Source organism: Lonchura striata, chromosome 36 (genome assembly GCF_050655825.1).
Source record: "Lonchura striata isolate lonStrDom1 chromosome 36, ASM5065582v1, whole genome shotgun sequence".
NCBI lineage: Eukaryota > Metazoa > Chordata > Aves > Passeriformes > Estrildidae > Lonchura > Lonchura striata.
The window spans coordinates 5,529,040-5,554,649 of record NC_140738.1 but is presented as its reverse complement, the minus strand read 5'-3'; the positions used below and the strand labels follow the sequence as shown (position 1 = coordinate 5,554,649).

Genomic DNA, 25,610 nt, shown 5'->3' with positions numbered 1-25,610 from the left:
CCTTGCAATAGTTGATGAGTTGCAGCTGAAGTGGTGATCTTTAGAAGGGTATAATTTTCCTCTGAAGATCTGGTGGCAGTGGGGGCCGGTCTTCCTCTGCGCCGGGGTTGCCTCCGAGCTCCGCCGCCGTCGGCTCAGCGCGCGCCGGCTGCTTCGCTGCGAGTGCCGCCGAAGAGAGAGCGAGAGAGAGCTGCTTTTCTGGGAATCCCGCGAAGAGAGAGAGAGAGAGCTGCTTCTCTCGGAGTCCCGCGAAGAAGAGAGCGAGCTGCTTCTCTCTGAATCCCGCGAAGAGTGAGAGAGCTGCTTCTCCCCTCTGGGTGGGACCCCTCACGGTGTTACATTTTTTCAGTCCTTCATTGAATCAGTCAAAGGTGTATAAACAAACCATTGTCTCTGAGAGAGATAACAAAAACCTGTCCAACCGGTTCGCCTTCGACAGATGGCAAATGGAATACAAGCTTATCTTACAACCCAGGACAGCACCCAAAGCCAGCAGTGGGGTCAGTGCAGTGACCATGGCAACAGCCCCTTGCAATGGCCCAGTGCAGGTTGGGATGATGATCCCCCCTCACAGCTGGCCCAGGGCAGGCCTGGAAGTGTCTTGGTGGCACCTTGGGCTTGGCACACAGCTGAGGACATTGTCTGTTTTCAGTGGGGAAACTCAGGAGTTTTAGATTGCTCTGAAAATGAAAGAAGGGAAATCCCTCTTTCCTTGAGTGTAACCAGCTCTCTGAGTAAAGCAGGTCCCAGGTGAGTGAGGACAGACAGGATGGGGGTGGGGAATATGGAGCAAGGCTGTCCACACTGGGTCAGACCTCAAGGCACAGCTTCTCTGACCAGACCAGATTTCCTTAGGAGACTCCCTGGGTCAGTATCAATCACTGAATGATGCAAACACCTCTTCTCAAAAGAGACCAGGAATAAAAGACATCCTTTAAAATAGGAATATATATTTCCTAGAAACTCTTTGAAATATTTCTCCAAAACTGCAACAGCAAACCTTCCTGATGAACTGCCCCAGAGCATGGGGAAATCAAGGCAGAGCCATGGATTGTCAGGACTTGCTTGATCCCAATGAGCTCCGTGTTTCCTTTGGAGCTGAGCCCTGGAACCTCAGGGCCTGAGAGGAGATTGCCCAAACCTTTCAAGGATTCAAAGTCAGAAGAAACACCCAAAGTGTCTCAAAGCATGAATGGGTCCCACTGAGATCCATCCCCAACACAGGTTCCTCATGGACTCCTTGGAGGGAAGAACTGGAGGCCAGGATGGCCCAAAAAACTCTCAGAGACTCAGTGTATGAAGGAGAATCCAAAGTACCCTAAACACCTTGAGTATCTCAAATCATCAATGCGCCCCACTGAGTGTCAGTACAAAGCTCTCAAGGGACTCCTTAAAGCAGATAATTGGGGCCATTATTGAACAAACCTCTCACAGAGTCTGGATCAAAAGGGAAACACCAAGTACCTTAAAAGAACTGAAGTACTTTGAAGGATTAATGAGCCCACTGAGTGGTTACTGACAAAGAATATCAGGGGAGTAATTAAAACAGATAATTGGAGGCCATGATTGCACAAAGCTCTCAGAAAAGAAAAAGCCAAACCCAAAGTCCTTTGAAAAACCTGCAGTCCCTGGAAGCATGAAGGAGCCCCCAGGGCCATTACTGACCAAGGCTCCCCAGGGACTCCTTCCAGCAGATCCTTGAGGCCACTGGGATGTGGGCTAGGGGGGGATGCTGAGGAGCAGGGACTGACAGTGCCCAGCCTGGCTGGGGCTGTGCCAGGAGGCCCCAGGGCCTCAGGACAAGGTGTCTCCTCACAGCCCTTGGTGGCACAGACCCTGCTGTGCCCCAGGGCACCAAGACTTGGCTCCTCTTTGTCCCCACCTGCCATCAGTGCCTCCAGTTCTCTGCTCTGCCTGGGGCCTGGGGACACTTTCTCAGTCGTGTCCCTCAGTGGGAGCCATTAAAAGTCTAAGAAACTTTGGAATTGGATTGTGACTTGGAGTTCAGGAGAGGTTTCTGCAGCTCCCTCTCAGGGCCTGATGTTCAGGGCCTGAGCACAAAGGCCCAGAGGGTCATTAAAGTCCTTGTGCTGTGTCTGTGCTGCTGAGCTGGGCCGGGCTCCTGGCACAGAGGGTGATCCTGGTAACCAAGCAGAGCTTCAAAAGCACATTTCTCTTGCTGAGCAGCTCTTCTCCCAGCCCAGAAGGGCTGGGGCACTGCCTGCAGCCAGCGCGGGCACAGCACAGAGGCACAGAGAGCTTCAATCAGTCAGGGCTGGGAAGGGGCTGAGAAGTGCCTGGGGCAGAATCACTGCCAGCCCTTGGCACAGGAACCTCTGGCTGCAGGACAATGCAGCTGCAGCTCCGGGAGAGATCTCCTAAAGCTGGAACATCCCAATGCCCACTGACCCAGTGAGTACTGTTATAAATGAGAATTTATTCAGCCAGATTAAAAATAAAAATGATTTTATTTGAGGTCAAATTCTATCTAGTCAGCCACACGAAAAGGACAGAGCCGAGCCCGGGGTCGACCTTGGGTGTGCAACAAGGAGTCAGCCTCAGCAGAGGTTTTCTCCTATGCCCACACACCTCCATCCTGGCACAGGCGGTTTTTATAGGGAAAATTCCGCCTGAGGCCAAGATTTGAGCAGTTAGTCTTTTCTTCTATTCAGAGTCTATAGGTTAATAAGATTATAATATTTTCTTTTTTTGGTGATGAGGAGAAATAATTCAATGTCCGGAGTAGTTGAATTCTTGATGAGAGTTTACGGGAAGGCTGCATTCACATGGATCTGTCTGAGGATTTCCATGATATCCATCTTGGACGATCAGCACTGATGATCGTGATGATTAACACCTGGAGCCCAGACATGGCCCATCTCCTGGCCAAGCGACATCCTTTTACTTGTAAATCAGTTTCTAATATACATCCAGTCTCGCCTGTAAAAGGGGGGGGGGGAGGGGGGGGGAACTAATACGACGGGCATGATTTAACAAATATCCAATATTACATATTTCATACGAGGAATGGCGCGAATTATATTTATTACACATAACAGTTCTGTTGGAGAAGTGATCCTGTAGAAAAGGGTGTCTTCTTCTGAAGAGGAAGAGGAAGCTGTTCCTCTGAGAAATCCAGCCCAGAAAAAGCTGTGTTGGTGGGCCAGAATCTCAAGTCTAGATGCAGGTAGGAATGCTTGGCTCCTCCCTCTGGGCAGAACATCTCACAATGGGATGTTACAGTTCTTATCAGTCATGCAGTGATATTCAATAGCCCATTATCAGCAGATGTCTCCCTTGAGGGAGGATTGACTGTGGAAGAGATAAGGAAAAACTGCTCACTTAACACAGGACAACTGCCATACAGATGGAAAATAGAACACATCTTGCTTTTCAGTCAGGGACAGGAGGTCACAAACAAAATCAGCTGAGAAGGCGGCACTCTGAAAATCAAATCAGAGCTGACAGAAAAGGAATGGGACAGAAATCAATAATTCTGATAGTTTTACTTATTATCAAAATAAATCACACCCACCCAGCCCCACACAATCCTGATCCCACAACCTCAAATTTGGATCTCACTTCTCCTGATCTCCTTGCAACACCATCTACCCCTGGAGGCTGTGGAACTGAGTAATTTTGTCATGGGAGTGAGGTGGGAACCAACCATTTTGAGGTGGGATTGAGCATTTTGGGATAAGATTGAGGAGTTTTGAGTGGGATTGAGTCATTTTGAGATGACAGACAAATCCACCTTGGATTTTGGAGTGCAAAAATATGGAGAATACTACCAAGAACCAACATATCTTCCAGAATATGGTCCCAAACCATAAATTTCACCTCAACTACCTTGTAAATGGTGGGACTTTTGACATCTCTGGTCAATACTCTTTTTAGTAATTTTTTCACGTGTTTTTAAGTGATAAAGACAAATCAGAAGAAAATTAGGGCCAAACCAAAACAGAGACCCCTTGAGCAGCCCCTGGGAACTGGACAAAACAAACTTGGCAGAAATTAAAATTAACCCTCCATAAAATGCCTTGAGGAAGATTTGCTCTTCCCACAAGTCACTTGAGATGGAAATCCAAACAAACCCCAAACATGAAGAAATCAACAACAGAAGCAATTCTGTGGCAATTCCAAATTTCATCAGTTCCAGCACAGCTCCAAGTCAGATACTGGCAGGTTCCAAAAAAGAAAGGTGGAAATTTGTCCCAATACAGATTATTAAAAGGAAGGAAAAGGTCTGTGTAGCTGTCACAAAGGTCACAGGGACAAAGAAAATAATGATTCTCATATTTGGAAAAGCCCCCAAGCTTGTGAATTCAAGAGTTACTTGGGAATTTAGCCACGTGAGCTGGGCTTCTTGTAGGACTTTAGTAGCCTTGTGTTCCTCACCGGGTGGTGAATGATCCTTGTCAGTCTCGCTGGTATCATTTGGTTCTTTTCTTCCAGTGATTTTAACAAACTTTTCAGGGAAGAACAACAAAATATTTTCTTTAAAATGGCCACCCACAAGAGCTATTTTCCTCATAAGTTCTCCCAAAAGTCACTCAGAGGAAGCTGCATCCAAGTTTCCAAGAGTTCCTCCAGAAAGACCCACAGGCTCCTCAGAGGAGAGAACCATGATGTTGTCAAAGTCACTTGGTGTCAGACAACAGAGCCCTGAACTCACTGTGCTAAAATAATGCCGCAATCTGTTTAATAAAATTGTTAGAGAGATGCCTCTGCCCCAATTAAGGTGCTAACAAGACCAAATCCAAAGTGGATTTTATTGAACAGTAAATGTGAGGTAGAGAGAGATGCAAAGAAAGAGAAAAGGGGAGAGAGCAAGGGAGTGACAGGGACGGAGATCTCCCCTGGGGTGAGGCAAGTGTGACATTGTCCCCTGTGTGCGTGGCCTTCCCAGGGTGGGGGTTTTACACCTGAGCCAGTTTGGGTAAGGGGGGTGGTGTTCACCCCCCACCCCGAGCAGGGATTGCCTCACTGTTTCAGGTTACAGTGTCAGATGTAACCAAAAGTGTTTTCAGTCCCCATCTCCATAAACTGTTATCAACAGGTGGGGCAGTGTTCTTTATCTCTTCCATGGCTCAGCCCTGATAACGACCTGCAGGGGCCATCTTCTGTTAATGGGCCATTGAGTGTCACTGCAGGACTGATAAAATTACATCATCCCATTGTGGGATGCTCCGCCCAGGGGGAGGAACCTAGCGTTCCTGCCTGGATATAATCTCACCATTTGCAACACCACAACCACCTTGCCTACTGGATTCCCAGAGGACAAGAGCTCCATAAGCACCACTGGACCTTCAGAGGAAGACCAGACCCTTCTACAGGATCACTGCTTTGACAGAATCACGTTCATCACTCCAGCCGGACTGCAGCCACCATTTCATCAGCCTGCTACCACCACCCTGAGCATTGTGGTGTCAGGTTATATCCTGACTCTGTCAGATTAAGCCAGTGTTTCTGTATCATTGTTTGGATCTTAATTTTCTTAGTCAATTGTCATTGTGACTTAGAGTCTCCCCCTGTTTTGCCTTCAAACCAGTAAAAAACTCAATGTGCTCATCCCCTGTTTTCCTCCCAAAACAGATTTTCCCATTCCCAAAACAGTCTGAAATGGAAGAGAAGGCTGCCAGGAAGAAGGAGATGCCCTGGGACAACGAGGCAGGTGAGGAGGAAGTCAGTGCCCCTTTCTTCCTCTCTCCTGCTCCATCTCCCAGCCCAGCAAGGCCCCTGGCTGCTGGACAGTCCCGCTGCCGGTGCCCTCCTGCCGGGGACGCACTGGGGGGATCTCCTTGCCCTTCCCTGTGGCACGGAGGCAAATCCCATCCTCTCCCTGTCCTTCCTCCCCCAGACAAGGAGAAGAAGATAAAGACCAGGGAGGATAAATCCCCGCAGCAGAACCTCATGGAAGAAGCCGTTTTGAGCAGCTTCACAGCGCAGGAATCCAAGAGGGAGGAAAAGCCCCAGAGATCCCACAGGAGGAGGGGCTGCAAACCCAGCCCAGGGTGCTCTGAGAAGGAAAGACCCACTCTGGGCCAGGAAGGTGGGCAGAGCTTCAGCCAGAGCTCAGAGCTGGTGGTCCCTGAGCAGAACCATGATAAGGAGAAGCCTTACAAGTGCTTGGAATGTGGGAAGAGCTTCAGGAAGAGCAACAACATGATCCACCACCAGATGATCCACACTGGGGAATGGCCCTACAAGTGTGGGGAGTGTGGGAAGGGCTTCAGCTGCAGCTCTGCTCTTGTCACCCACCAACGCATCCACACTGGGGAGAGGCCCTACGAGTGTCCTGAGTGTCAGAAGAGGTTTCACACCAGCTCCAATCTCCTTCTGCACCAGCGGATTCACACAGATGAGAGGCCCTTCCACTGCCCTGAATGCGGTAATGGCTTCAAGCGCAACTCCACCCTCATCCGGCACCAGCGCATCCACACTGGGGAGAGGCCCTATGAGTGCGGGGAATGTGGGAAGAGCTTCAGCACAAGATCCCACTTGATCTGCCACCAGATCACCCACACTGGGGAAAGGCCATACAAGTGTGAGCAATGTGGGAAGGGCTTCAGCCAGAGGTCCAACCTCATCATCCACCAAATGATCCACACTGGGGAGAGGCCCTTTGAGTGTCCCAAGTGTCAGAAGAAGTTTAAGACCAGCTCAAATCTCCTCTGCCATCAGCGGATTCACACAGAGGAGAGGCCCTTCCGCTGCCCCGACTGCGGGAAGAGCTTCAAGTGCAACTCCACCCTTGTCAAGCACCAGCGCATCCACACCGGGGAGAGGCCCTACGAGTGTCCCCTGTGTGGGAAGAGCTTCAGCCAGAGCTCTCACTTGACCAAACACCAACGGAGGCACTAGTAAGGGAAGCCCTGTGAGTCCCCCAACTGCATGAAGAGCTTTGTACACTGCTCCAGCCTTACCCCCATGGGAAGACCCATTTTGGGCACAGGCCTGTTGACCCACATTCCCTGTGATCCATGTTGGTAAGACATCTGACTGGTTATCTTTTTGGTTTGGCCCTAATGTTCTTCCGATTTTTCCTTATCAAATAAAACACCTGAAATAGGACTGAAAAGAAAGTAATTATTCAGAGATTTCCAAAGTCCAACCCTTTAACAGGTATTTGAGAAGGAATTTATACTTTGGGCACATATTCTGGAGGATTTTTGGGTTCTTGGGGGATTTCAGGCAGTGTTGTCCATATCTTTGCACTCCTGAAGTCAAGATGGATTGATCTGTCACCTCAAAATGACTCCGTCACACTGAAAAAACCAAATTTTACCACAAAAGGTTACAATCCCACCTCAAAATGGCTTGTTTCCACCTCAAAAAATTCTAACCCATGACAAAATATCCAATTCCACAGCCTCCAGGGTGAGATGGGGTAGGAGGGAAATTAGGAAAAGTGGGATCCAAATTTAAATGGTGTGGGATCATGATTGTGTGCAGCTGGGTGTATGGGATATATTTTGATAGTAAATAAAACTTTCAGAATTATTGATTTCCTGTCCCATTAATTTTCAGTCAGCTCTGATTTGCTTTTCAGAGTGCCACCTTCTCAGTTGATTGTGTTTGTGTCCTCCTTTCCCTCCCACCTCTCTTTGCATATTCACTTTCTCTCTCAGGGCCTCCCTTGACCCAGGGCAGCTCCCACCAAAGACCCTGCCCTGATTTAATTCCCAATCCATGAGCTACAACAACCATGGGTGAAGTTAGGAAGGCTTGCAGTGAAATGTCACTCTAAGATCTTGCTCCACTCATCTTCTGGCTCTTCCATAAGAGCTTTGCCTTCAAGGGCAGGAACATCTTTTCCTGGCTGGAACTGGAATTCCAGCCCCTAGGAGCATGTGCCATGGATCCCAGAGGGGCATTCCCAAGGTTCCCAGGGTGCTGCTCCTGCCGTGCCTCCCAAGGAGCTGTGCAGGGCAGGGGACAAGGTGCAGCAGCTGTGTTGGTTCTGCAGTGCCACAACAGCCCCTGGTTCCAGGAGTTTCCACACTGCCAAAAGCGATTCCTGGGTTCCCATGATGCCCTGCTGTGTCCCCATGGATATTTGGTGCCATGAAGTTCTTCGGTGTCACAATGGCCACCTCACTCCATGAGCTTCCACAATGTCCAAATGGCCTCCTTGGATGGGCAGTGTCACCATGGGCCATTGGGTCCATGCAGCCCCGCTGGGTCACCATGGACTCCTTGGTTCCATGGGACCCCAGGGTCACAATTGACTCCTTGCTTTCACATCACCCCTTCAGTGCCAAAATGGCCCCTTCGTTCCATGGGGAACACAAAAGATTTATAGAAACATTGAGGAAATCCTGCTCAACACAGCTGGGAATATCTGCCTGCATTCTAAAAAGAGGTTAAAAGTGAGGATGGCACCAGCAGCTTCCATCTGCAACAGAGATCCAGGAAAAGGACAGGGACAGAGAATTCAGCTGGGAGACTCAGAGAATTCTGCTTCCAGAGATCATTTCTGGTCACACTGTCCTTTGTAGAAAGGTGACACCATTCCAGGCAGCCTGTACTGAGCAGGTGGTTCCTGAGTGGGGTTTGTTGTTCAGGAAACCTGATCATGTTTTTCCATTCTTTCCTTCCCAACAGGAAAACTTCTCCTGTCCCTGTGTGCAGGCAGAACCCTGAGGAGAGCAGGTGGGACACGGTGCAATGGGCTGGGACATGGAACTGCAGAGCTCAGGGACAAGGTTCTGCTGCAGGGCACAGGGATGTCAGTGCCAGGTGGGCAATGTCAGACATGGTGAGGCTGGGGGTGAGGAGCAGCTTGTCCAAACAGGGTCAGCCTTCACGGGGCTCATTCTTCTACATGCCCAGACCTCCTAAGGGGAACTTTAGCGTCAAGATCACCTGGGGAATACTTCTAACAGCTCTTCTCTGAATTGGGAAATAAAAAAATATTACATTGATAAAAGAAAAGAAGTCATGAGGTGAACTTGGAAATCTTCCTCCTTAACAGAACTCCAAACTGGCTTCAATCAGCTGCACAAGCCCTGGAGACCTGAAGACGACTGAAGGAAGACAAAGCGTCCCTGAGGGCTTTCTTTGTTTTGATGATCCCCACGGTGGATTCGAGCCCCTGTCCAGGATCATGAGGCACTGAGAGAAGGCTGAAGAAGCTGCTCAAGGAGTCAGGAGCAAAACTCCAAGTCCCTTGGAGCATCACAGGGCCCCACTGAGGACAGGGACTGCCAAAGGCTCCCCAGGGACGGGAGAGAGCAGATCCTTGAGGCCAGGATTGCAGGGATCCAAAGGCTCAGAGCAGGGAACTGCAATGCTGAGCAAGGCCTGGGCTGGCTGGGGGAAGCAGAAAGGCCAAGCCCTGAGCCCAGCCTGGCACAGCAGGGCCTGTCCCTCACGGGTGGCTCGGGGATGTTTGTGGGGCAGGGGGTTTTGAGGGGCAGCAAGGACAAATGTCACAAACCTGTGTGACCCTGTAGATCCTCATGGAACCAAGGGGCCATGGTGACACTGTGCTGCCTCATGGAATCAAGGAGACCATTGTGAACTCAGAGACCCCAAGGAACCAAGGGTCCATGGTGACCTTGTGCAGCCGCAGTGTCACAGAGGAGCCGTTGTGACACAGTGAGGGCACACAGAGCTGAGGGGCCATTGTGACACATCAGGGCTTTGTGGAACCACAAAGCCAATGTGACACTGCAAGGCCTCATGGAAGCATGGGGCCATTGTGACACTGCAGAAGCAAGGGAACATTGTGACACTCCAGGGCCTGATGGAGCCAAGGAGACCATTGTGACACTGTGTGGTCCCACAGAACCACGGGAACAAGGAACAGGTCTGGCTGGCTGGGCCTCCTGGGGTCCACCTGAACACCTTGGTATGATTAGAGCTGCTTCTCATCTCCTCTGAAGCACTGGGTCTCTGGGCTTCACTTCCTATGAGAGAGAACTGTCCTTCTCCTCCAGGGACCCGGGGCCAAAATTGGGATTCCTTCTGCAAATTTGCTTATATTGCAAAGATTGTTCCCAGATGAAATCTGCCAGGAGAAACAAGTCTGGCTGCCTTGGCCACCCGGGGGCCACCTCTCATCTGCCTTTCAAACACTGGGACCATGTGCTTTTCTTTATTATGGGAAGAAAACATCCATTTCAACCAGGTACCCATGGCCAAAATTGGGCATCTGCCTCCAGAATTCCCTATATCCAATGATAGCTCCCAGAAAAATGATGCCAGGAATCACAAATCTGGCTGGCCTTGGCTTCCTGAGGGCTCGCACTCATGTGCCTCTGAAACACTGGGACTCTGTGCTTTCATTCCTAATGAAAAGAACTCTTCTTCCTGTCTAGGTGTCCACGGCCAAAACTGAGATTCCACCTCCAAAATGCCCTATGTCCAAGGATAGCCCCTAGATGAAAGTTGTCAGGAGAGAGAGGTCTGGCTGGCTTGGCCTAAGGCTGGCCACATCTCATCTTCTTCTAGAACACTTGGATTTTGTGCTTTTCTTTCCTATAGGAAAAAAACATCCATCCTGAGCAGGCGTCCATGGCCAGAACTGGAATTCCACCTCCAAAACTCTGTACATCCAATGATTGCTCCCAGTGAAATCTGCCAGGACAGACAGATCTGGCTGCCCTTGGCCTCTTGGGGATGCCTCTCACCTGCTTTCAAAACACTGGGGTCAGTGATTTCCTTCCAATGAAAAAGACCTGTCCTTCTTCTCAAGGTGTTCATGGTCAAAATTGAGATACCTTCTCCCAAATTCCATATATCCAAGGATCTCTCCATGACAAAAACTGCCAGGACAAACAGGTCTGGCTGGCTTGGCCTCTCAAGAGCCACCTCTCTTCATTTCTGCCTTTGAAACACTGGGGCTCTGTGCTTTCCTTCCTATGGAAAAGAACCATCCTTATTATCTATGCAGAAATGGCTGAAACTGGGGTTCCACTTCCCAAATTCCCTATATCCAAGGGTTGCTTTCAGACAAAAGCTACCAGGACAGAGAAGTCTGGCTGCCTTAGGCCTCTGGTGGAAGCCTTTCATCTGTCCCTGAAACACCGGTGTTCCGTGCTTTTCTTCCTGTGGAAAAGAACCATCCTTCTACTTTGGGTGTCCATGTCTGAAATTGGGATTCCACCTCTAAAATTACCTATATCCAAGGGTTGCTCCCAGGCAAAATCTGCCAGTACCATCAAGTCTGGCTGGCCTTGGTCTAATGTGGCTGCCCCTGCCACACTGGGGCTCGGTTCTTTCCTTCCCATGGAGGTCACTCTGACACTGTGGGCACCTCATGGAACCAAGGGGATCATTGTGGCACCACTGGAGCCCATGGAACCAAGGGGCCATGGTGACACCATGGGGCTCCATGGACCCAGAGACCATTATGACTCTGTGGGGCCTGATGGATCCATGGAGACCATTCCGACCCTTCAGGGCCTGGTGTCACCAAGGGGGCATTGTGACACCTCAGGGCCTCCTGGAAGCAAGGGACCATTGGGACACTGTGGGGCCACATGGAAGCGAGGGAACATGGAACAGGTCTGGCTGGCTTGGCCTGCCAGGGGCCACCTGACAGGTCAGGGTGGTATTAGGATGTCAAGGGCTGCTTCTCATCAGCTCCTGGAGCACTGCGGCTCCGTGCTTTCCTTCCTATGGAAAAGAACCATCTGTCTTTTCAGATGCACATTGCCAAAATCGGTACTCTCCCAAAAATGTTCCCTATATGCAAGAGTATCTCCCAGACAAAAACCTGCCATCTCAGGCTGGCCTTTTCCTCTTGTGGTCACCTCTCATCTGCCCCTAAAACAGTGGGGATCTGTCCCTTCATTCCTATGGAAAAGAACTGGCCTTCATGTCCAGGAACCATGGCCAAAATTAAAGTTGGCTACTGAGCCCGGCCGGGCTCACGGAACCATCTTCAGCCCCGGGCAGATATTGACTCTGCCAGTGCTGCCATCCTCCCTCCAGTGAGAGAAAAGGACACAGGGCAGGCACACAGAGGAGCAGCATGGACACACCGAGGGCAGGGAAGAGGAAGTTGAGTCCCGTATGGGAGGGATGAGGAGATGCCTTGATCTTGGGGCTGAAATCCTCTGCTAAAGCTATGGAGAAGGATGTCGTTGATACCTCAAACTCTCTCTTTCCCCATAACACATTGAAAAGTATGGGGAGATGACTTGTTTCAGCAAAGGCCTCCATGCTAAAGTAAGCAAATGTTGTAGTAGCTGTGATCCCATGAGAAGTTTGAACAGAGAGAGCACAGTGATGAGACCCTGTGCCCCAGGGAGAGATTATTCCAGGCAGCTGCTATTTCTGGAAATGAAAAGCCATGAGATAACTGTTTTCTTGTGGATAAGCCTCCATAACATTAACAAGAGGAGTTTCTCTCCCTAACTGAACTGAAGACAGACTATTGTAGAGGTGGTAAAGTGACAGAAAATTTTAGGTTTTGTCGCTTTACATTGTCAAGTTTTATAGAGAGGGGAAGTGTTCTGAAAGTTTTGTTCTGATCCTCATCACTCTTTTAGTTGCTGTTAATAAACTTTTCTTTATACACTTTTAAAATTTTGAGCCCACTTTGCCTTTCTCCTAATCCTATCTCACAGCAGGAAATTAGTAAGTATATTCTAGTGTATGCACTGGTAATTAGCCAACACTAAACCCACCATACTAATTGATGAATTGGCCGAGAAATCTCAAATTGGCAAAGCAAAACCACTACAGAAACTTCCTGATGAACTGCCCCAGACAAGAGGGAAATCGAGGCACAGCCATGGTTTGTCAGGACTTGCTTGATCCTAATGAGCCCCGTGGTGCATTTGGAGCTGAGCCCTGGAACCTCAGGGCCTGAGAGAAGATTGCACAAACCTATCCAAGTGTCAAAATCAGAAGAAAACCCAAAAGTGTCTCAAAGAATTAATGGGCCTCCATGAAGACCATCCTTAACACAGGCTCCCCTTGGCCTCCTTGGAGGAGATAATTGGAGTCCAGGATTGCACAAAAACCTCTCAGAGACTCAAAATGGCACAAAAAACACTCAATGTAGGAAGGAAAATCCAAAGTACCAGAAAAAAGTTGTGTATCTCAAAGCATTAATGAGCCCAACTGATTGTGAGTACAAAGCCTCTCCAGGGACTAATTACAGTAGATAATTGGGGCCATGATTGCAGAAACCTCTCAAAGACTCCAAGGCAAAAGGAAAAGCCAAAGTCCTTTGAAAAACCTGCAGTCCCTGGGAGCATGAAGGAGCCCCCAGGGCCATTCCTGACCAAGGCTCCCCAGGGACTCCTTCCAGCAGATGCTTGAGGCCACTGGGATGTGGGCTAGCGGGGGATGATGAGGGCAGGAGCAGGGGCTGACAGTGCCCAGCCTGGCTGGGGCTGTGCCAGGAGGCCCCAGGGCCTCAGGACAAGGTGTCTCCTCACAGCCCTTGGTGGCACAGACCCTGCTGTGCCCCAGGGCACCAAGACTTGGCTTCTCTTTGTCCCCACCTGGCATCAGTGCCTCCAGTTCTCTGCTCTGCCTGGGGCCTGGGGACACTTTCTCAGTCGTGTCCCTCAGTGGGACCCATTAAAAGTCCAAGAAACTTTGGAGTTGGATTGTGACTTGGAGTTCTGGAGAGTTTCTGCAGCCCCCTCTCAGGGCCTGATGTTCAGGGCCTGAGCACAAAGCCCCAGAGGGTCATTAAAGTCCTTGTGCTGTGTCTGTGCTGCTGAGCTGGGCCGGGCTCCTGGCACAGAGGGTGATCCTGGTAACCAAGCAGAGCTTCAAAAGCACATTTCTCTTGCTGAGCAGCTCTTCTCCCAGCCCAGAAGGGCTGGGGCACTGCCTGCAGCCAGCGCGGGCACAGCACAGAGGCACAGAGAGCTTCAATCAGTCAGGGCTGGGAAGGGGCTGAGAAGTGCCTGGGGCAGAATCACTGCCAGCCCTTGGCACAGGAACCTCTGGTTGCAGGACAATGCAGAGGCAGCTCCTGGAGAGATCTCCTAAAGCTGGAACATGCCAATGCCCACAGAGCCTGTGAGTGCATTCTCTGCTCATCTCCTGTGCAGAGCAGCCAGGGGTGCCCAGGGCTGTCCTGCAGAGCAGGGTCCTGCAGCCCAGGGCGCTGTGCTGGGCCAGGGACTCTGCTGCCTGCCAGGGACAGCTCTCAGCCGGCCCTGGAGCTGCTCCCAGCGCTGGCCAGGAGCTGTGGGGGGAAGGAGCCACCCTGAGCAGGGCAGGTGCTGCTGCTGAGAGGGGCTGGCTGGGGCAGGGCTGCTCCAGCTCCAGACCAGATTCAGAGGGCACTTCCCAAAGAAAGTAAGCCTGGGTTTGCTGTAAAGGTCAGGAGCTTTCCTGAGAGTGTTTTCAATTTTCTGCTTGGAGAAAGATGATAAATTTGTGATGATGATAAAAATATTTTTGCTTTTTATATATTTTTCATATATTCATAGTTCTGTAAATTACTGTTACGTAGTTTTAAAATTATAATCCTTAACTAACTCTATTAAACTCTTAAATAACTCTTTTTAACTACTATTATATATTTAATATATTTATGATCCTTAATTAACTCTAGTATGTTTCCTTACCTTCTCTTAGATTTTAGAACTATAACCTGTCTAAATACATTTTTAAAGTGCTATATAATCTTTTTATCAGAGAAAGAACCCACAAGAAGAGTATTTTGGGTTTTGAATGTGAGCAGTGATAAGAAAAACTGGGACAAAGAAAGGCCCTGGACTTATTCCAGTGGGTTGAGCCAGGGGTGTGTAACTGGGTAATGAATCTCCCATTGGATGTTCCTGTTAAATATCCTAAATAATCAACATTAACAAATTGTTGAAATCAGGGCTGGGTGTGCCTCATCCCCACTGGGACACCTGGAAGGTTCCAATGAAGTTCTGGTTTTAACTTCACTGTTCTAACACTGTTGCAAGGTTCTTTTTTTCTCTTTTGATTATAGACAACAGGGGGATGAGAGAAGCAGAACAGGAATTGTAATCCCAGAATCACAGAACATTCTGAGTTGAAAGGGACACACAGGATCATCAAAGGAATGTTTGAACATTTACAGAGACTCCAGAACTGTGACTTTGGTGGTCAGTGTCTCTTCTGGGAGCCTCCCAAAGGGCCTTCAGCCACTCCTCAGCCCTGGGCAGCAGCAGCATCACCTCTGCAGGGCCCAGCAGGGCTCTCCTGAGCTGCCCTTGCCCAGCTGCACACAGAGCCTGCCCCAGCCAGGGCCCTGCACACAGGCAGGTTTCTGTAGGGCCGGGCCGAGGGCACACAGGGTGGGATGGGCTCTGTGAGCGCTGGCAGGGACAAGGCACCTCTCAGGAGGGGATGTCCAGGCCCAGGGAGATGCTCAGGGAAGCAGAGGGGGCTGAGCAGAGCAGTGCTGGGGGAACAAGCCCATCCAGCCCCTCACCTTCCCTCAGCCACAGGGAATCCTTTACCTCTCACAGCTCTCAGTGGCAAACTCTGAGTGCAGCAGGAATGCTGGGGATTTCTGATCTCAGAGAGCCAGCAATGGTGAGTGGGTAGGAAATCAATTCCTAAATCCAGCTCCTGCCATCGATTTCCCTTACAAGTGTAAGTGCAGATGGTACCAAGACTTTCTGCAGTAGGAGTGATTCCCCTGACAGATCGTGAATATCCAGCCTCGTCCCTCTGCCCCATAGCCACAAACCCAGGGCAGCAGGGCAGGGATGGCTCCTCGAGAGCCCCCATGCACAGGCCTGGCTGCTCCTGGCACACTCAGCCACCACAACTGGAGCTCAGGCAGGGACCTGGGTGAAGGTTTTCCCAGAGCAGGAACAAGGGTGGGTGAGTTCCAGCAGAACAGTCTGCAGGGAATGGCCCAGGTTTGGCTCCAAGCAGCCTCTCCTGACTTGTCCCTGTCCTTTTTCCATGAACAGGTGCCCATGTGCAGCCACAGCAAATGTCCAACAGCAGCTCCATCAGCCACTTCCTCCTGCTGGCACTGGCAGACACGCGGCAGCTGCAGCTCCTGTACTTCTGCCTCTTCCTGGGCATCTCCCTGGCTGCCCTCCTGGGCAACGGCCTCATCATCAGCGCCGTAGCCTGCGGCCACCACCTGCACACACCCATGTTCTTCTTCCTGCTCAACCTGGCCCTCAGTGACCTGGGCTCCATCTGCACCACTGTCCCCAAAGCCATGCACAATTCCCTCTGGGGTACCAGGAACATCTCCTACAAGGGATGTGCTGCACAGCTCTTTTTCTTTATGTTCTCCATCTCAGCAGAGTATTTCCTCCTGACCATCATGTGCTATGACCGCTACGTGTCCATCTGCAAAGCCCTGCACTACGGGACCCTCCTGGGCAGCAGAGCTTGTGCCCACATGGCAGCAGCTGCCTGGGCCAGCGCCTTTCTCGTTGCTCTGCTGCACACAGCCAATTCATTTTCCCTGCCCCTGTGCCATGGCAATGCCCTGGGCCAGTTCTTCTGTGAGGTGCCCCAGATCCTGAAGCTCTCCTGCTACAAATCCCACCTCAGGGAACTTGGGTTCCTTGTGGTTAGTGGCTGTATAGCTTTTGCTTGCTTTATGTTCATAGTTTTCTCCTATGTGCAGATCTTCAGCGCTGTGCTGAGGATCCCCTCTGAGCAAGGACGGCACAAAGCCTTTTCCACCTGCCTCCCTCACCTGGCCGTGGTCTCTCTGTTCCTCAGCACTATTACATTTGCTCACCTGAAGCCCCCCTCCATCTCCTTCCCATCCCTGGATCTGTCCGTGTCAATTCTGTACTCGGTGGTGCCTCCTGCCCTGAACCCCCTCATCTACAGCCTGAGGAACCAGGAGCTCAAGGCTGCAGTGAGGAGACTGATGACTGGATGCTTTCAGGGACATTAAACTGCTGGCCAATTTCTACAATGCACTTGCAATAAAAGTCATTTTTGATACATGTTGGTTTCGTTGTGGGGGTCTTTTTTGTTTTGTTTTAGTTTTCCATATTGTCCACAAACAAATGTCATGGTCTGTGCCATTTCTCATCTTGTTTCTCTTCATTTTCCCTGTCTCCAGTGACTGTGTCAATGTAGGGCTGCACTCTTTATGGCTTTAAAGGAGCTAAAGGTTCTCCCAGCCAAGTTTTCTGCAGAGAATTTTTGTGGATAAAGTGCAGGACTCAGAACTAGGACTTGTTAAACCTTACCTTGTTGGATTTGGGCCCTGGATCCATCCTGTCCAGGGCCCTGTGCAGAGCCTCCTACTTTCCAGCAGATCAACACTCATACCCATCTTGGTGTCATCTGCAAAGATGTCCTTGGTTCCAAGGTGCCCCTCAGTGTAACAATGTCCCTTTGGTTACACCAGGCCCTGCACTGTCACACTAGTCTCCTTGGTTCTGTGAGGCCTCAAAATGTGGCAATGGACTCCTTGGTTCCATGGGCTCCAGAGTGTCACAATGTTCTCGTTGGTGCCGCAGTTTCACAGTGGCCCCTTGGTTCCATGGGGCCCCAGGGTGTCACAAAGGCCCCATGGTCACATGAGGTCCCACACTGTCACAATGCTCTCTGTGCTTCCACAGGTCCCCTCAGTGTCACAATGGACTCCTTGTTTCCACGAGGCCACACAGTGTCACAATGGCCTTCCAGATTCCTTGAGGCCCCAGAGTGTCACAGTGGCCCCTTGGTTACACAAGATCCTGCAGTGTCACAGTGTCCCCTTGGTTCCATGAGGCCCCGCAGTGTCAAAACGGCCCCTTGGTTCCCCTGGGCCCTGGACTCTCCCAATGCTCTCCTTGGTTTGGCAGTGTCACAGTGGTGAAACCCCTCAGTCACACAAGGCCCCACAGTGTCACCATGGCCTCTGTGGTTCCACCAGGACCCAGTGTCACGGGGACTCCCTGGTTCCATTGGGCCCCAGAGCACGACAATGGAGCCCTGGTTCTATGGGGCTGCACAGTGTCACCATGGCCTCTGTGGCCCCACCAGGACCCAGTGTCATTCCAGTGTAATTCAATGCCTAATACCGCCTTGTCACCCAGACCATGCCACTGAGTGCCACTGGAGAGGGACAGTGACTCTGCCACCTCCCCCCTGGCCTGCCCATTCCACTGCCCACTCACCCTTTCTGTGAAGAACTTCTTCCTCTTGTCCAGCCCAAACCTCCCCTGGTACAGCTGGATGCTGTGTCTTCTTGTCCTGCCTTCCAGCAGATCCACACTCACACCCAGCTTGGTGTCACCTGCAAATTTGGGGATGGTGGGCTCGATCCCCTCACCCAGATCATCGGTGAAGATGTTAAACAGGACTGGGCCCAACACAGATCCCTGGGGACAGCACCAGGGACTGGACACCAGCTGGGTGCAGCACCATCCCCACCCCTCTCTGGGCCCAGCCTCCAGCCAGCTCTTCCATCTCCCAGCCAGGAGGGAACCTGCCCCAGCCGTGGGCTGCAGCTTTTCCAGGGAATGCTGTCAGAGACAGTGTCCAAGGCTCTGCTGAAGTCCAGATGGACACATCCACAGCCTCTCCCACATCCACAGGTGGGTCACCTGGTCATAAAAGGAGATGAGGTTGCTCAGGCAGGACCTGCCCCTCTTAAATCCACGCTGGCTGGCTCTGAACCCTTGGCCATCCTATGGGTGCCCTGTGGTGGCTCTCAAGGTGATCTGTTCCAAAACCTTGCCGGGCACCGAGGTCAGGCTGACAGACCTGGAGTTCCCCAGATCCTCCTTCCAGCCCTTCTTGGGGATGGGCTCACACTGGCACCTCCAGTGCTCTGGGACCTCCCTGGTGAGCCAGGACTGATGCTAAATGATGGGGAGCAGCTTGGGGAGCTCATCCACCAGCTCCCTCATCCCCCTAGGATGGATCCCATCCCATCCCATCCACCTGTGAGCATCTGAGTGGCTCAGCAGGTCACCAGCTGCTTCCTCCTGGATTACAGGGGGCTGTTCTGCTCCCTGTGCCCATCAACCAACTCAGGAGATCTCTTGTCCTGAGGACAACCTGTCCTGATATTGAAAATTGAGACAGACAAGATGTTAACTAGCTTAGCCTTTTCCTTATCTTTAGTTACTCTATTTTCCAATGCATCCAATAAAGGGTAGAGGTTCTCCTTATCCCACATATTCCTGTAAATTTTCTATAAAAACATTTTTTATTCTGTTTTCAGTAGCTTCCAGGTTTAATGTAAATTGAGCTTTCACCTCTCAACTTCTCTTTCTGAATGACCTAACAACATCCTTAAACATTTCCTGAGTTGCTGCTCCTTTTTTCCCTTGAGTTCCCACAAAGGCTTCATGGGCAATCAGGACAGTAATTTTCCTCACCAGCTCATCTTTTGCCACACTGGGACAGGCTGCTCCTTACCCCTTAAGATTACTTTCCTGAAATGTGTCCATCCTCGCTGGACCCCTTTGTTTTTAAGGGCTGTTTTCCTTGAGAAAATCAGTACCTGATTCACCACTCCCCAAATCAGCACCCTAAACAGACTAAAGACTGCCCTTCCTAATTCCAGTGTGGAAATTTCATTGCTGCCCCTCCTTCTTTCACAGGTCATTGAAAACTTGATTATTTCATGGTCACTGTATCCCAGGCAGCCTCCAACCCCCACATCTGCACCAGCCCTTCTCTGTTTGTGAGCAGCAGCAGACAGAGCTTTTCTTGGGCATGGACTGTTACCAAAAATTCAGTAAAACAGAAAACTCCTTAACACCAGTGCAGCATTAAGAAGCAGCATTCTTTATTCAGCTGGATGCACAGGGGATAGCTCCTCCCAAAGCTGAGCATGCTGAGTACAGGAAAATTTCTGTTCATGTTCTCTATTTTGCACACATATTCATTGATTGTCCCGGACTAAACACACATGTGATAATCATTTCCCCAGAACCATTAACATATTTCCCCTCCCCTTTACCCATGTGTTTTTCTGTCCTGGGTGTCTCTCTGGTGGTCCCTGGTGGTCGTGGACCCCAATGTTCCTGTGGGCTTGGCTGAGCTGGCAGGACACTGAGGCTGGTGAACTTCCAGTTCCCCTTCTCCCACAATGGGCATTGTGTGTTTTCCATAGGCCTGGGGTTTTGGAGAACAATCTCCAGGTGTCAGCTCACCTGGTGGAGACAATTTATCATCTGATGACATGAGGTCACAGAGTGACATCCCAGAGGGGATTATGTGGGGGCACTGAGCATCTAGAGCATAATAGACTGTCTCTGTGACATCACAGAGCAGGCTGTGACATCAGAGAGGGGCTGTGTGACCTCCCAGGAGGACTCTGTGAAGTCACTGGGTTGGTCACTCCGCCCCAGCTCCCCCTCACAGTTTCTCCCAACAAGTCCAATTCTGTTCATGCCCAGCGGGGTCCCTGTCTTTGCCCCAGCTCTGGGATGGACCCTGGATCTGGAGCAGGAGCAGCTCTGGAGGGCCCCAGGGCCGGGGCTCTTGTGCTGGCCTGGGCAGATGGGATGGCAGGAGGGGCTGCAGAGCTCTCAGCACCTCAGGCAGAGGGGAGCAGGGCAGCCAGGGAGCTCCTTTGGCCTTGGCCAAGCCCCTTCCCCCATGGTGGGGCTGAGTCCTGGCTGAGGTGCAGCTGCTGCTGTGCCCTTGGCAGGGGCTGAGGCCGTGGGGCAGTGCCCAGAGCAGCCTGGGCTGAGCAGAGCTGTGGGGCCAGAGCCGGCTGGGCTGTGCTGGGGAGAGGCCCTTGGTGCTGCCCAGAGCTCAGGGCAGCTGGCAGAGCTGGCAGGGAGCTGGGCTGGGCTGGGAGAGCCTGGCACAGAAACCATCAGTGTCCATCTCAGCCTGGCTGAGCGGGCAGGGGCAGGACTCAGCCCAGGCCTTGTGGGGCAGGGCCAGCGCCTGGGCAGGCATTGAAAACAGGCAAGAGCCCGAGAGAGGAGGCTGCTCTGTGCCCCTGGGGCATGGACAGAGCAGGGAGGGGCCCAGGACATTTGTCAGCGCCAGCCTCTGTCTGCGCCAGCCCTGGGCAGCCCTGGCTGCTGAGCCCAGCTCTGCCCTGGGCTGAGTTTGGCTGTGGCCCAGCTCCATCCTCCTGCGGGGCTCAGGGCCTGTTCCCGGCCATGGCCAGCCCTGGCCGCCTCTCTGCTGGCCCCGAGGCCGGCAGAGCCCGGGCAGGGCTGTCTGTGCAGCCCCACAGGTGCCACGGGCTCGGCAGGAGCTGGCAGAGGCTGCCCAGCAGGGAGGCCATGGGGCACAGAGCCCCAAGGCTGCCCAGGGCCCCACGGCACAGGGGCCGTTCCCAGCCACAATGCTCCTGTCCTGGGCTGGGCTGCACAGGGGCTGTGGCACCATGGCTGGGCCAGCACAGGGCCACCGAGGGGCCACGCAGCCGCTGCCGGGGCTGGCAGCAAGGCCGGGCACAGACAAGGAATTGCTGAGCATGGCCTGCGCTGGCCAGGGCTGCCTGTGCCCAAGGCAGAGCTCAGCTGCCCTTGGGGGCTGCAGGAACACTCAGGAGCCCAAAGAGTCTCCATGGCTGTGCTGGAGACCAAGGCTGGAGCAGGGAAATGCAGGGCTGCTGCCCCATGGGGAGGGCATGGAATTCCAGCACACACCTCAGCTCTCTGATGGTCCCGGCACCGTGCTGGGCCCTGTTCCAGACTGGAGCAGAGCAGATGTTATGGCACAGGAGCCCTGCGGGGCTGGCAGGGACCTGCAGCTTGCAAGGTGCTCTGCTCTCCCTCAGCTCCTCTCTGAGAGATCCAATCCCAGCTCGGCACCTCAGGGCACAAGTGGCACTGCCTGTCCATGGGCACACATCTGATATCTGCCTGGAAATGGGCATAGTTTTAAGATATCTTGTTATACAAAGACATATTTATTCTCTTGGTTAGTTCACTACTTTTAATAAATATCAAAGTTTTCCCCACCAGTAACAGGAATTTCCTGGAGGTGTACTGTTGGGGAAAGAGAAGAAATACTGATCTTCCCATCTTCTTGAGTCACCAATATTCTCTTTATAACATCTCCCCCGTTCCACAGGGGTTTCTAGTTCTCCTGTTGAAATGGTCATGTCTAAGGGCATCTCTTCACCAGACCAGCTGTTTCTGTGTCCTAACTGTTGTCCCCAGATTTCATCCTCTAGGGGCTCTCTGGTCATTCAAGGGCCTCTCAACTGACTGGTTTCATGCTTTGAGCAACAGGGAGTGACCAAATCTTTCTTAAGTTCTAATAAATATGAATGATATCTTTTTGTGTTTATATCCATCACAGAATTACCATTTCTTATGTCTTTGTCTAAAACTGTTCCTGTACAGAAATCCCCTGGGGATGGGGGACATGTCAGATGCTGCTGGGACATCACAGAGAGCTGAGGGAAGAGCTGTGATGGTTATTTAACTGCTCAAAGATTCAACTTGTGTTTGTTGGCAAGAAACTTTTCTGTGCTTCTGAGTGCCACCAGTCCCTGAGCCCAAAGGACACACACCTGATGAGTTGTGGTTCCCACTGCAGGGGCTGCACTTGGACCTTGGCTCTGCACAGGAGAGCTCTTCATCCACTTTCCCTCTTTTCCTCCCTCTGGGCATGGAGGGAGCTCCTGACTTCAGCCTGTGACTCGTGTGCAAAGAGCAAATCTGGGCAGAATCGGGGCAGGGAGGGTTTTGGGGGACCTTGGGATCTGTGCTGGGCACAGAAGGTGTTTTCCATTGCTCTGAGACTGTCTGCTGTGCACAGTGGATTTAATAGCCAGCAGAGGAATGACTTTTGCATTTGATGGAGCTGTGCCTTCCCCAGGCTTTGTTGGCTGGCAAGAAATGAACATCCCTCTGTGTCTGGGGCAGCTCCTTCTCCAAGGAAAGCAGGTGGGAATGGGAGCCCAGGAGTTGAAGCCTGCAGGTGCAGCCTGGGCTGGAGGGAGCTCAGATTTGCACAAGGCTGCTCTGAGTGCCAGGGCTTGGATGGGAGAAATGGTGGGGTGGGGGTAGGGACAGAGTCTGATGGATTGTCAGCCATAAAGGCTCTTGATTTTCATATCTATTCAAACTGCAGGAGGAGGTACTTGGATTCAGTGTCAATTGGAGATTGCACATATCAATGTATTAGCTAAAAAATCAAAATGGGATCTAAGAAATGTTTTCTCACTCCCTGTGTAAATAAAAGTCATTCATTTCAACGACACTAATGGAATCTGCCTAACCAACCACAAATGATTTGAAAGCTTAAATCAAATTATTCCCAGAGGCTTGGCTTGTTAAGGTGTTCTGAATGTTAATGAGCCCTGGGGCACTGAATTCCTGAACTGAAGAGCTGAAGGCTGAAGAAGCCTCTGGAGCAGTAAAATTCAGCAGCAGCCTCCAAGTTGCTGAGGATGTCAGCAGCCCCCACTGAGGCCATCCCTGCCCAGAGACCCTGGGGGAATGGGCAGACAAGGAGAGCGTCCCTGGGGCTGGGGCAGCAGAACTCAGAGGCACCAGCGGCTCCAGCTGGGAAATGGAGTGTGGGATGGGGCTGTGAAAGCCCTGCCTGGGCTGTGCCAAGCAGGACAGACAAACCCTGACCCCCATCCACTTTTTAAGGTTTTCTATGCCTCATAATGTTTACATATTTCTACTAGAGTTCTCATGCACTGTTCATGTAAATAATAATTGTTGTACATTTTTAATTATAAGAAGAGAGATTTGATGGACTGTTAGTTTAACCTGTGAAGTTAGAGAAGTAGCAATTATATCCTCCAAATCATTTCCTCTTTAAAAAAATTGTATATTACATAAATCAAAAATAAAAGATACTTCCTTTTACTCTTTTAATCTAAATACGTGTGCGTGAGTTATTTTGTGTCCTAGTGCAACAGTGTGACATCACGGGGGCTGTGTGACGTCATAGAGATGTGACATCACAGGGGCTGTGTGACATCACAGGGGCTGTGTGAGGTCACTGGGGAGGTCACTCTGCCCCATTCCCCTCCCAGTTCCTCCAGAGAAGTCCAACACTGCTCGTACACAGCGGGGTCCCCTGTCCCCCCGGGTCCCCCTGCCCCTGGTGCCGCAGCCTCCCCCAGAGGATGTTCCACGAGATCGACCCCAGAGCCTGACACGGGGACGGGGCTAGAGCCGTGGGGGGTGGGACAGGGGGACAGGGACCCCCCGGCAGCGTCCCCGTGTCCCCCAGGGCCAGAGCCTGGGCCAGGGCTCCTTCACCCTGTGACCAACGAGGGCTTGGGAGCACTGAAAAAATCCCCAGCAAAAACCAGATTTAATATTAAAGTGACAGCAGCACAAAGTTCCTTGGCAAGAGTCACTCTGCTCCTGACTGGACACTTCAGGCACAGCAAGGAAACAAAGCAACAACAAAACCAAACAAAATCCAGGCAATCAAACCAGAAATGAACCAAGAACTGTGTGTATGTGTGTGTGTGTGTGACAAAAAGGCAGTGAGAGCAAGGATAAAAGGAATATAGATTAAAAGCCTAACAGAGCTCCAACTTAACAGGACTTAACTTACATCTAAACTTTAAATGATAGTTTCACAGTCACAATTTAGCAAAAGAGAAGAGCTTAACACTATTTAACCTAACTTATAACCTACAACTTAGCAATTTAACAGGGAAATTACATTTAGCATTATTTAACTCAACCTATAACTTATATTAAACATAACAACTTATCAAAACAACAACTCCTAGAAGCATTTAACTTAACTTAGACCTTGTGATTTAACCTCACTTACAGGCCTGACTGGCTCAGCTATCCAAGGCACTCAGACCCCTCAGAGAGCAGCATTTCTGCCACATTTCCCCAGCACAGGCACTCCTGTGTGCACACAGACACAGAGAGTCAGTGCAGGGCACCTGTGAGAAATTCCCCTGAGCAAAGGGAAATGCTCCCTGGAGATGCTTTGGCATCTCCCCAGCAGGGAAGGGTTGAGCCTGGAGGAGTGGGGGGATCGGCCCAGGCTCCCTCGTTGTTGGGGATCCCCGAGTGCAGCAAACGGGAGAGTTCCCGGCTCGGAGAGGCCCCACTCAGAGGGAGTCGCTGGCCCAGGAGAGCTCCAAGGGCTCCTTTTGGAGCGCTGTTTGTAGGGCCCAAGAGAGGGGCTGCAGTCCCAGCCATGTTTCACCCTGGCCGCATTTGGCATCAGCAGCTTTCTTTGGCAGGCTGAGAAGAGGGATGTTGTGCCACCGAGGGAACACAAACAGTTCCCAGGGCTGCTCCTAAAGCAGCCAGGAGCTGGCTGGGCAGCAGCAGTGCCTGGAGAAGAGCGTGTTTGTGCTGAGCTCCAGAGGAGCTGAGCCCAGGGGCTGCTGGCCAAGGCCGAGGCCAGCGAGCATTTCTCATCTGGCAGGGCGGCCTGAGAAGGGGAGGGGGGAATGCACCAGCACAGGAACCATGGAACCAAGGGACCATTGTGACACTGTGGGGCCTGTGAGACCAAGGGACCATTGTGACACTGTGGGGTATCATGGAACCAAGGGACCATTGTGACACTGTAGGGCGTCATGGAACCATGGACACCATTATGACCCTTTGGGGTGTCATGGGACCAAGGGTCCATTGTGACAAGGCGAGACCCCAGGGAGCCAAAGGTCCATTGTGACATTGCAAGGCCTCATGGTGTCTTGGAGACGCCATTAAGAGACTTCACAGCCTCATTGAACCAAGGGGCCATTGTGACACTGTGGGGCACCATGGAACCAAGGATTCCATTGTGACACTGAGGGGACTCAT

General features: G+C 51.4%; 1 protein-coding gene across 1 annotated transcript in view; it reads left to right on the top strand.

Annotated features, from left to right (window-relative positions):
* The first annotated feature begins 5,368 nt into the window (after nucleotides 1-5,368).
* The window catches only part of LOC144248803 (uncharacterized), a 1,234,558-nt gene continuing 1,214,316 nt past the window's right edge, over nucleotides 5,369-25,610 (top strand). The window contains 2 exon segments of the mRNA XM_085565667.1: nucleotides 5,369-5,685; nucleotides 5,872-6,863. Coding sequence (XP_085421793.1) covers nucleotides 5,623-5,685; nucleotides 5,872-6,863 — 1,055 coding nt within the window. The 5' untranslated portion in view covers nucleotides 5,369-5,622.